General features: G+C 44.4%; 1 protein-coding gene across 1 annotated transcript; it reads right to left on the minus strand.

Annotated features, from left to right (window-relative positions):
- Positions 1 to 2,092: 2,092 nt before the first annotated feature.
- Positions 2,093 to 3,015, minus strand: LOC307200218 (olfactory receptor 10A7-like). Its single transcript, XM_079948636.1, has one exon. It carries the CDS (start codon positions 2,988 to 2,990, stop codon positions 2,211 to 2,213), a length of 780 nt encoding a protein of 259 aa, XP_079804762.1. The 5' UTR covers positions 2,991 to 3,015; the 3' UTR covers positions 2,093 to 2,210.
- Between the last annotated feature and the right edge of the window lie 9,369 nt (positions 3,016 to 12,384).

Here is a 12,384-nt window from a genome sequence, read left to right on the forward strand (position 1 = left end):
GATGCCAACCAACACCAGCACACTTAGAGATCTGCAAAGTTTGCGCACTTTGTGTGACAGACCTCAGCAACTCAGTATTTGGGCTAATCTACTTTATTTACTTATAAACACACACGGAGCACTGCAACATGGCTCCCCCTCTCTCTAGCATCAGACAGCAAAGAGAAAAAGAACAAAGGACAATAGTCCCACTTCACAGAACACAGTAACACAAACATCCTGTCTCCTTCACTTCCCACTCTGTGGAGTCAAAACATACACCGTCATGTGATAGACATTGATCCCATGCAAACCTCACTGACTGCAATCATGGAGCAGGAATTCTAACAGTAACTTCCATGCCAGTAGTGGGGGAGAAGGAGTAGAGGAGGGCTCGCACGTGCCGTCCAAAGCCTGCGGTACCAGGGCCTGGCGAGCGAGCGAGGGGCTGAGGAGGTGTTGACTTTTGATGCACCAGGGCCTCCCGCCAGTCTGTTTTTCCTACTCAGGAGTAAGCCACCTTGAGTTCAGCAGGGCTTAACTCCCAGGTCAGTAAGCATATAAAGATGGCAACCTAAGAAGGGGCTGCTGGGTTTACATGTTCACTGGGCTTTCCTGCAGAAGCCAACAGAGAAATTCATTCCATGGAGGCTGTGATCAAATGACAGCTGCAGAAATGGCAAACAACAACAACAACAACAACATATTATCATTATCATTTTCATTATTATTTATACCCTGCCCACCTGGCTGGGTTTATTTCTTTATTTGTATTTATTTGTATGTGCACAAACAGACAATCATTATTATATCAAACTAAGAACTGGGAGAGGGTGGCTCTTAGTACAGCCCTCCAGTGTACACTAGTGTCCAAAATTGTGGAACCTTCTGGAAAAAAAAGTATTTCCAAGGTATGATGGCTCATAACACCACTTTCTCTGGCAGTAATACCAGTGCTTTTTTTTCTGTGGGGACGCAGGGGGATGCATACCCCTAAACATTGTGTAAATTTAACGGGAGAAGAAATTCACTGTATTTATTCTTCCTGATTTGAACTGTATTTATTTTTCCCCAGTGGTGATTTCCTTGAGTCAAAATGAGACTTTTTTTAGAAGGAAAAAAAAAGCACTGAGTTATACCATAAAATTATATGTCAATGGAAAGATAATTTAATGAAGAATGTAATGCAATAACTTTTATGAAGATTATTTATTATAACAGCAGTTACAAAGAAGAAAAGTGAAAAACAGAAAAAAATAGGATATACTGGTTAAATTGCCATGTTGGCACTTTGCGATAAATAAGTGAGTTTTGGGTTGCAGTTTGGGCACTCAGTCTCTAAAAGATTTACCATCACTGTAGTAGTGGGTCTCCTAACAACTCTCAAAACTCTTAATAAACTACATCTCAAATGATTATTTGAGGTAAATCAGGATTGTTTTAAATTTATACTGCATACTTACTAGTCATTGAATATGATTTATGTTAGTCTGTTACAACTCCATGCTTAAAGCTATTTTAATTGTATTGTGGTTATTTTTATTACATCTTTTTACAATTTCAAGGAATTTGTGCATGTTTCTGTGTATCTCCACCCCCTCTCATATATACCCTTTTTTTTGTAAGGGAAAACTGAACAGAAGGGGAGGCTTCCATGATGTACTCTGTACCTAGTTGTGATTCAATTAAGTATTTGCTGTTTGGGTCTGTGCTTTGAATGGCTAAGACTAAGTTATGCATGAACAACAACAACAAAATCCAAATACTCTCCAGTGTGGTGTAGTGGTTAAGAGCGGTAGACTCGTAATCTGGGGAACCGGGTTCGAGTCTCCGCTCCTCCACATGCAGCTGCTGGATGACCCTGGGCTAGTCATACTTCTCTGACGTCTCTCAGCCTCACTCACCTCACAGAGTGTTTGTTGTGGGGGAGGAAGGGAAAGGAGAATGTTAGCTGCTTTGAGACTCCTTCAGGTAGTGATAAAGCGGGATATCAAATCCAAACTCTCTTTTCTTCTGTTCTTTGAATGGGTTACAATTGAGCTAGCTGTCTGTATGACAAAATCCAATTTCAGCATGCTGTTTACTAGGAGCAGGAACTGTCCTTTGTGCTTCTTTTAAACACCACTTTATACATTCTGGTCATGCTCAATCTGTGGAAATTATATAGTACCGGAAATCAAAAGTATAATAATTTATCTTTATTGCTTCCAAACATTATGATGAATGAATGATCATCTGTGAAAAAATAATTCTCTGTTCCTGGTCTTGGTCACCATCCTCTTAATGGCACCATTTACCTCCTTATTCCTTAGGGCGTAGATAACAGGGTTCAGCATGGGCGTGATGGCGGTGTACACTAAAGCCAAGTATTTTTCACTATCCTGAGCATTAAGTGATTTGGGCCTTAGATAAATCAAGCTGCCACTCCCATAGTACAGAGTCACCACCAAGACATGAGAAGAGCAGGTGGAGAAAGCTTTCTGGCGCCCTTCCGAGGATGTCATCTTCAGGACGTTGGAAATAATCAGAGAGTAGGACACAATGATAAGGGAAAAGGGGGTGAAAATAACTAGGATGGCAGCTGTAAAGAGCTGCATTTCATACAAAGAAGTGTCAATGCATGAAAGCTTCATGAGTGGTGGGATATCACAGAAAAAATAATTAATTTTGTTTGATCCACAGAATGGCAGAGTGAAGACCCAAGCTGTCTGAAGCAGAGACACCAAGTTGCCCATGAACCATGAGAGGACAGTCAGCGAAAGGCAAACTTTCTGGTTCATGATGATCATGTATCTCAGTGGTTTGCATATGGCCACATAACGGTCATAGGCCATAACAGCCAGGAGGAAGCATTCTGATGCCCCTAAGAACAGCAAGAAGAACATTTGTGTGGCACATCCAGTGTAGGAAATTCTCTTATTCTCTGATAAGAAATTAACCAGCATTTGGGGGAGGGTCACCGAAGAGTAGCAAATGTCCAGGAAAGACAAGACCTTCAGAAAGAAATACATTGGTGTGTGAAGTGATGGATCTGCTATGACTATGAGGAAAATAAGCATGTTCCCCAACATTATTATTATGTAAACCAATAGAAAGAAAATGAACAAAAACAACTGCAGGTCAGGATGATTCATTAAACCCAAGAGGACAAATCCATTCTCTCTTGTAGCATTCATGCTCTTGTTTGACTCTTCTGGAAGAAGTAAAGAATGCAAAATGTGTTAAAGAAAGTTTAAAATAACATAGGTAAAGGTAAAGGTAAGACTCGGGTTGCAGCGCTCATGTTGCTCAATAGGCCGAAGGAGCTGGCGTTTGTCCGCAGACAGCTTCTGGGTTATGTGGCCAGCATGACTAAGCTGCATCTTACAAATCAGAACAGCGCACGGAAATACCGTTTACCTTCCCACCGGAGCAGTACCTATTTATCTACTTGCACTTGATGTGCTTTTGAATTGCTAGGTGGGCAGGAGCTTGGACCGAACAATGGGAGCTCACCCCTTCGCGGGGATTCGAACTGCCGACCTTCCAATCGGCAAGCCCTAGGCTCTGTGGTTTAGACCACAGTGCCACCACCACCTGCGTCCCTTAAAATAACATAGGAAGAAATAATTCCAATCAATGAAGCAGTAATAAAGTATTTGCATATTTACTGCTGACAGTAAAAGCAGCAAGAAAGCACTGTGAGATTGCATTTTGTTTAGTTAGTATTCTATGTAGTCACCAGACTGTCACAAAGCAAAAGTTTCACAATCTTAGTCAACATGATGCCTTCATGATGTTTCAGACAAAATTCCTATTAGCACCAGCCAGCATTGACATGGTTAGATTATAAGATTTGCTGTCCAACAGCATGTGGAATTGACAAGGTTTGGGAAGGCTGCTCTGGAGAACACAGGACAGAAGCCATTTGGAGATGGCTTCTGTGAAAGAGTTGACAGAAAACCACTCGAGCTTTGGCAGCCACATGTTAACAAGTCGTTTCTCTGAATAGCCACATCCAAAGATTTCATGGAACAATTGTCAAGATTTACACATTATTCTTGCAACATCAGGGCTGTTTTAAATAGCTCTGCGTAGCCTCAGTGATCACAGTGCAATTTGTTCACATGGAGTCTTATTGCATAGTGGGGCATTCTTTTCATATTAGCACAAAACTGCTGGAAAAAAATAGCATTTCTGCTACTGTCATAAATATAACTTCAAGTGATCTAAATTAAGTGAAAAAACAAACAAAACAAATACCCAACAAAAACCAGACAATACAGCACTGAATTTTGGTGGAAAAGATGAACTGCAAAATGTAATCACTGTTATTTTTAATGTTGCATAATCTGGCTTTTTTTAGTGCCATTGTATTTCAATGGGAAAGATGTGTTCCCTTTGAAAACCGTTCCAAATAAATAAATTTGAGGAAGCAGTTATTTAAAATAAATATATATATTTTTGAAGTATGAACATTGTACACCCAAAATTAAAGGCTTTTCATTCACATTTATTTCAACAAGGGAGGTTTAAAGACCATGGTGATTCTGTCTTTGAAGTTACTGGCATACGATGGTGCTTAATACATGATTGTTTCCTTATACATTTTATCACTGAGAAGCCAACATGATAGCAATAAATTAATAAATCTCACTCTTACATAGAAAGCTTATTGTGTATGCATCCATGAAGCGTTAATCATCATATAAACATTTTAATCTTATACACACATACTTGACTAGGTCCCTTTGAATGTGGTGGGACTTACTTCTGAGTAAACAGTAAATAGAACTGCATTGTAGATCACGTTGAAGTCAAAATACAGTGGATCTTTCTATAGAGTAAAACAGTCTTGGTTCTTTCTCTTGTTAATTTTTTTGTAGTAAAGAGTCTCACTTACCAGCATATTGAATGCAAATAAACACCAGTGCAGGAAATGCCAGCTGAAATTTCTTAACGAAGCAAAATGAAATCTTGAAAGAAATGGAAATGTGGATGGGTCAGGTGTTTCTTTCATACCCAACTGTTCAAATGAAGAAGGAAATAATAATATAAAATATTTTTTTCTAAAACAGGGAAATTTCCTTTCATTTCCCAATACATTTCTGATTAAAAAATACTGAAGAGTGAACAATATTCAGTCTCTCTTACTCTCATTACTTTCCGCTCATAGATATCATCTGCCTATACGATGGGTAGACTGATTTCAGAGGCATGTCTCAGACTTCTGTGTGCCCCTAAGGAACAGGATTGTGAAGGAACCTAGGGGGTTTCTAATAAAGTTTACATCCTGTTCTCTATTAGGTAAACTTTTGTTTCATTTTCCAGCAATAAAAGTTAATTGAATAAGTTATAAAAGTTGTTCAATGACTTCCTCCCACTTTGAAATACCATTTTCAATTCCATTTGTCTTATTTACATTATAAGATCATTTCCTTCTCATTTGCCGTTTTGCTGTGAGTTTGTGGGGAGGACCGCTGCCCCTGGAAGCCCATTTTCCACCTTGGGCCTGGGGGGCGGGCCCCATACTCCACCACAGCATATAAAGCTCCAAGGAGGCCTCGGGACATTGCTGCTGCCACTTTGCCGTGAGTTTGTGGGGAGGACCGCTCCTCCTTGAAGCCTATTCTCCACCTTGGGCCTGGGGGCGGGCCCCATACCTCCGCAGCCTATGGGGCTCCAGGGAGGCCTTGGGTGTGTGGGGTGGGGTGGGATGGGTGTTTAGTTGGTTGTGGGAATTTGTTTAATTTAATTATGTTGTGTTTGTAACTTTCTGTTTTTTGTTTTTATAGTTTTATTGTTCTGTTACTTTGTTTTTTGTATAGGTTTTAATTTGATTTTAAGGGGAGGGGTCAGGGCTGCCTGGGAGTGGGTCCCAGCAAACAAAATGCCTGGGGCAGGTTCCACAGGGGGGGATGCACTGGGACAACTGATCTCAGTGATCATGGGTAGGAGGAGGAGTTACGCTAAGACCAGACCATGTCATTACCGAGGAAGCAGGCTTAGTCATTGTCTGAGGACTATCCCTGCCTCCAGGTCTGGTCCTGACCGGACGGATACTGGAATCAGCAAGGGATACCCACACGACCTGAAGGTGCTGCTGTGCAATGCCAGGTCAATGATCCATAAAACCATTGTGATTGATGACTTGATCGTGGATGGAGGATTTGACCTGGCATGTGTAACAGAGACTTGGTTGGATGAAGCAGATGGGCCTGTCCTTGCCACTGCTTGTCCACCAGTTTTCTCTTACACACAGCAACCCAGGCCTTGTTGGCAGGGAGGGGGGGTGGCAGTGATTTTTAGGAAGTCATTAGTTTGCACCAGGCATCCTATTGGAAAGACCCAGTTCTCTGAGTGCATGTTCTGGAAGTTGGGCAATAGGGGCAGTACAGGATTCCTATTGGTGTACTGACCTCCCCGCTGCACCAAGGATTCCCTGCCCGAGCTGCTTCAGGTTGTGGTGGATGTTCTCCTGGAGACACCTAGTTTGGTTGTCTTAGGGGATTTTAACATCCATGCCGACCTTACAAGGGGCCACTCGGGACTTCGTGGAAAGCATGGCCTCCATGGGGCTGTCCCTGAATAAGTCTGGCCCAACTCATAGCCGCGGGCATGCCTTAGACCTGGTGTTCACCTCTATGGATGTTGGTGATCTGACACTAATTAAAAGCGAAACCAAAGAAGTGCCATGGTCAGATCACTTCCTGGTGCAACTGGACTTCTCCACGACCCTTCCCCTCTGCAGGGAGGTGGGACCGATTCAGATGGTCCGCCTCCGCCACTTAATGGATCCAAATGGTTTCCAGAGAGTGGTAGGGGATGTTGATGGCCTTTCAGCTGATTCCCTGGTGGAGTTAACCAGGGCTATTGACTGTTTGGCTCCAAAGCGCCCTCTCCGATTGCATGGAGCCCGGACAGCCCCGTGGTTTTCCACGGATCTGAGGGCAATGAAACAATCGTTGAGACGGCTAGAGCGCCGGTGGTGGATAACCCATTCTGAATCTGACCGGACACGGGTTAGAGCTCAAAGTTGAGCCTACCAAGTGGTGATAGCGATGGCGAAGATGACTCTATTGCATCTGCGGAAAACAGCAGCAGGAGACTCTTTCAGCTGGTTCACAATTTAGCAGAACTACTTGCTGTATCAGGGCCCAGTACGGGCCACATGATCTCCTGCAATGATTTTGCAAAGTTTTTTGCAGATAAATTCGCTCAGATTCGAGAAGAGGTAGACTCCACCATGGGAGCAGGGCCGGGGTGGGAGAGTGCTAGAGTCCTGTCTAGTCAAGTTGTGTGGGATCAATTCCAATCTGTTACCCCCTGAGGATGTGGACAGGCTGCTTGGACGAGTGAAACCAACCACTTGTCTCCTTGATCCTTGCCTATCCTGGCTCATAAAAGCTAGCTGGGAAGGACTGGGCAATGGGCTTCGTGGGGTGGTGAATGCTTCCCTCCATGAGGGAGCCTTCCCAGAACCGCTGAAAGAGGCGGTTATTAAACCGCTTCTTAAAAAATAATCTTTAGATGTGGCCACGATGGCCAACTATTGCCCAGTCTCAAATCTTCCATTCTTGGGCAAGGTGATTGAGTGAGTGGTGGCTGAACAACTCCAGGCACACCTGGAAGAAGCGGACCATTTGGATCCCTTCCAGTCGGGATTCAGGCCTCATCATGGGACTGAATCTCCCTTGGTCGCACTGGTTGATGATCTCCGGCGGGCTAGGGACAAAGGTGAGAGCTGTTTCCTAGTTCTGCTGGATCTCTCAGCGGCGTTTGATACCATTGACCATAACATCCTTCTGGACCGTCTTGAGGGGCTGGGAGCTGGGGGCACTGTCATACAGTGGTTCCGCTCCTTCCTCCTGGGCCATGTTCAGAAAGTGAGGGGGGGGGAATGAGCGTTCAGACCCCTGGGCTCTCACTTGCGGGGTGCCTCAGGGTTCTGTCCTCTCCCCCATGCTTTTTCAACATCTACATGAAGCCGCTGGGAGAAATCATCAGGGGATTTGGGCTGGGTGTTCATCAGTATGTGGATGATACCCAGTTCCACCTCCCTTTCAAATCAGAACCAGTGAAGACAGTGAAGATCCTGTGTGAGTGCCTGGAGGCGGTTGGAGGTTGGATGGTGGCTAACAGATTGAGGTTGAATCCTGACAAGACAGAAGTACTGTTTTGGGGGGACAGGAGGCGGGCAGGTGTGGAGGATTCCCTGGTCCTGAATGGGGTAACTGTGCCCCTGAAGGACCAGGTGCGCAGCCTGGGAGTCATTTTGGACTCACAGCTGTCCATGGAGGCACAGGTCAAATCTGTGTCCAGGGCAGTTGTTTACCAGCTCCATCTGGTATGCAGGCTGAGACCCTATCTGCCTGCAGACTGCCTCGCCAGAGTGGTGCATGCTCTGGTTATCTCCCGCTTGGATTACTGCAATGCGCTCTACGTGGGGCTACCTTTGAAGGTGACCCGGAAACTACAACTAATCCAAAACGCAGCAGCTAGACTGGTGACTGGGAGCGGCCGCAGAGACCACATAACACCGGTCTTGAAAGACCTACATTGGCTCCCAGTACGTTTCCGAGCACAATTCAAAGTGTTGGTACTCACCTTTAAAGCCCTAAACAGCCTTGGTCCAGTATATCTGAAGGAGCGTCTCCACCCCCATCGTTCTGCCTGGGCACGGAGGTTCAGCATCGAGGGCCTTCTGGCAGTTCCCTCGCTGCAAGAAGCCAAGTTACAGGGAACCAGGCAGAGGGCCTTCTCGGTAGTGGCACCTGCTCTGTGGAACACCCTCCCACCAGATGTCAAAGAGAAAAATAACTACCAAACTTTTAAAAGACATCTAAAGTCAGCCCTGTTTAGGGAAGCTTTTAATGTTTAATAGTTTATTGTATTTTAGTGTTTTGTTGGAAGCCGCCCAGAGTGGTTGGGGAAGCCCAGCCAGATGGGTGGGGTATAAATAAATTATTATTATTATTATTATTATTATTATTATTATTATTATTAGTTTCACAACAGTCATCTGCTGTAAGAAACTATGGTCAGTAGCCCATTTTGGCTCACCAGTCAGTATCATTCTGGGGAGGTGGAGACAGAATTAAGGTAAAGGTAAAGGTACCCCTGCCCGTACGGGCCAGTCTTGACAGACTCTGGGGTTGTGCGCCCATCTCACTTAAGAGGCCAGGGGCCAGCGCTGTCCGGAGACACTTCCAGGTCACATGGCCAGCGTGACATCGCTGCTCTGGCGAGCCAGAGCCGCACACGGAAACACCGTTTACCTTCCCGCTGGTAAGCGGTCCCTATTTATCTACTTGCACCCGGAGGTGCTTTCGAACTGCTAGGTTGGCAGGCGCTGGGACCGAGCAGCGGGAGTGCACCCCGCCGCAGGGATTCGAACCGCCGACCTTTCGATCGGCAAGTCCTAGGCGCTGAGGCTTTAACCCACAGCGCCACCTGCGTCCCTGGAGACAGAATTATGTGACTTCAATTGGAGGCCTACAATGAGTTTGCAAATGCGCAACTGTATGTCAATAGGGCTCCCTTCACATGATAAGAAATCCCAATTGCATAAATTTCAGGATTCCTAGTTGCATGAGTAGGACCCCACAAGTGTACCTTTGTACGAGCAACAGTCTAAACTCCATGCAGAATTTTAAATGAATACAGATACATTGCAGTAGACCCTGTTTTTGTGATCCTGCTTCTAACCCCTGCCCACCCCTTGACATGCAAATCAATGAACTCAACAAGGTAGAGTATTTTTTGTCATTTCACAGCACAAAAGTATTCTCACAGTCCCTTAGCTCCTATTACAGTGCATTAAGTCCAACTGAGCATAGCTCAGGTTACAGATAGGTAGCCGTGTTGGTCTGCCATAGTCAAAACAAAATAAAAAAATTCCTTCCAGTAGCACCTTAAAGACCAACTAAGTTAGTTCTTGGTATGAGCTTTCGTGTGCATGCACACTTCTTCAGATACACGGATACAGATACAGCATAGCTCAGATACAGCATAGCTCAGTGCTACTTGCAGAAGATCTAAATCTGTGGTATCAAACATTTAGAAAGCTTGGGCAGCAAGTGATCACATATATCAGTCATGTGATATCCCATCCACTAAAAAGGTAGGGAGGTAGCTATTTAAAGCCATACCTCTCTGAGCTCATTGAGGTCATCATCAACGCCACCTTTCCCATTGAATTTTCTTGATTTTCCTCAAAAATGCCAGAATGTGAGTGAGAGAAAAAAGGACACCAGATATTCAGGCTATCTTTCTTTTCTTCTTCTTTTATTTTAAAACTTGGGAATGCCTGCTCACTCTGGTCACCAAGCCCACCTACCCACCAAACCCTTTGACAACCCACATCCCTCCATATCTGGCCAACGCATGCTACTTTTACACCTGACTACATGTCCTTTCCTTTACAAATCATCCACCCCCTCCCCTATCCGGTCACAGCTCATCACCCGCACAGCTTGCCCCAAGCCTCCCCTCCCCTCACTATTCACCCCAACCCCTTTTATAAAAGGGTAGGAGTTGCGCCCTTCTGGTGCTCTGGGAAGGTCATGGAAGGAGCCCTCCACCTTATAGAGGTATGGTTCTGGGTGGTTCCTGATTTTGCATGATTTTGTCTTGCATCTGTACCCCCAGAATGGAATCCTTGCATAAGTGCCAGGCCAACTGCACTTTAGGCCCAAATAAATTGTGTATAGATGGTTCCAGCATCCACAGTGAAAAGGATCAAGGAACATCGAAAGAACATTGACTGCTGCTGGCAGCAACTTGGGAAAGATGCTTCTACCACCTCCCCTTTCATTGCTTTCAGGTTTAATAACAGAACTGCTGGGAATTGCTCCAAGGATACAACCAAATGTGCATATAGTCAAATCTTTTTCTTCTGCTTTTCCATTAGTGATCTATAAAGGTAAAGGTAAAGGGACCCCCGACCATTAGGTCCAGTTGTGGCCGACTCTGGGGTTGTGGCGCTCATCTCACTTTATTGGCCGAGGGAGCCGGCGTACAGCTTCCAGGTCATGTGGCCAGATTAACAAGCCACTTCTGGCGAACCAGATCAGCGCACAGAAACGCCGTCTACCTTTCCACCAGAGTGGTACCTATTTATCTACTTGCACTTTGACATGCTTTTGAACTAATCAGTTACAAATTAATAACCAACAGTAAAGCTCAGTGATTCATTCTCCCACAATCCCTTGGTTATACTACTACTGCAATGTACATGGGCCTGCCCTGGAATATAGTTTTATAACTTCAAATAGCACAATAAATTTGACTGAGATGGGGAACGTATCATAACCAGTTTTTAACAATCACCGCTGAATGTCAGTTCATTTCCAAGGTGTTGGTGTTGACCAGTAAGTAGGGCTGGAGGGTGGGGGATGAGTAAGTTTGCATTTAAAGGTGAACCTACATAGTTTACACTTCCCAAAACAATATGTGAAGTGGCTTGCAGCCAGCCTTTGACATTGCTCCTTCTCTAAATTTTGCAATTCTTTAGTGAAGCAATGCGCACAAAAACACTAGGGTGAAGTTTGCATAAAAATGCATTGAGTTAGGCAAAATAACATTGAATTGCATTTTATTTGGGGAAATTGCTTTTCAAAATATTTCAGGAGAAATAATCACAAAAACGCTGGTGAATTTTCACGAGGGATTTTTAAATATAAAATAAAATTGCAAGCTGATGTGGAAATCTAGAAAACTGAAAAATAGAAAAAATGAGAAACAAGAGAAACTGAAATTTATGTATTCACCCACTCCTGCCTTTAGGGCCCTGTGCTCACACTTTTCTCCATATCCCAGCATGAATTTGGGCAAGACTGGCCAGGATCTTTCTGCTCTGTGGCTCTGCATTAGTTATGGAACTGGAGTTCAGCAATGTCTGGAGACCACTATATTGAGTGAATAAAGTATTTTTCAGCCACTATGCATGCACAAATAATCAGTGTGGAGTATTTGGCCGGAGGAGGGACCTACTACATTGTACATAACTTTCCTTGTATGACTATTTCATGGGGTGTTAGATGTGGAGGAACTGGTGTGCATCTGAAATGGTCTATACATGTGAAATGGAAGTGAAGATGATAGATAGACAGATAGATGATAGCGATAGATAGATGATAGATAGATAGATGATAGAAAACTTATGATGTCTTAGGAACTAAAAAGCTAAAGGTAAAGAGACCCCTGACCATTAGGTCCAGTCGCAGACGACTCTGGGGTTGTGGCGCCCATCTCGCTTTATTGGCCGAGGGAGCTGGCATACAGCATTGGCCAGCATGACTAAGCCGCTTCTGGCGAACCAGAGCAGTGCACGGAAACACTGTTTACCTTCCTGCTGGAGCAGTACCTATTTATCTACTTGCACTTCGTGCTTTCGAACTGCTAGGTTGGCAGGAGAAGGGACCG

Source organism: Podarcis cretensis (genome assembly GCF_951804945.1).
Source record: "Podarcis cretensis genome assembly, chromosome: 13".
Classification (NCBI taxonomy): Eukaryota; Metazoa; Chordata; class Lepidosauria; order Squamata; family Lacertidae; genus Podarcis; species Podarcis cretensis.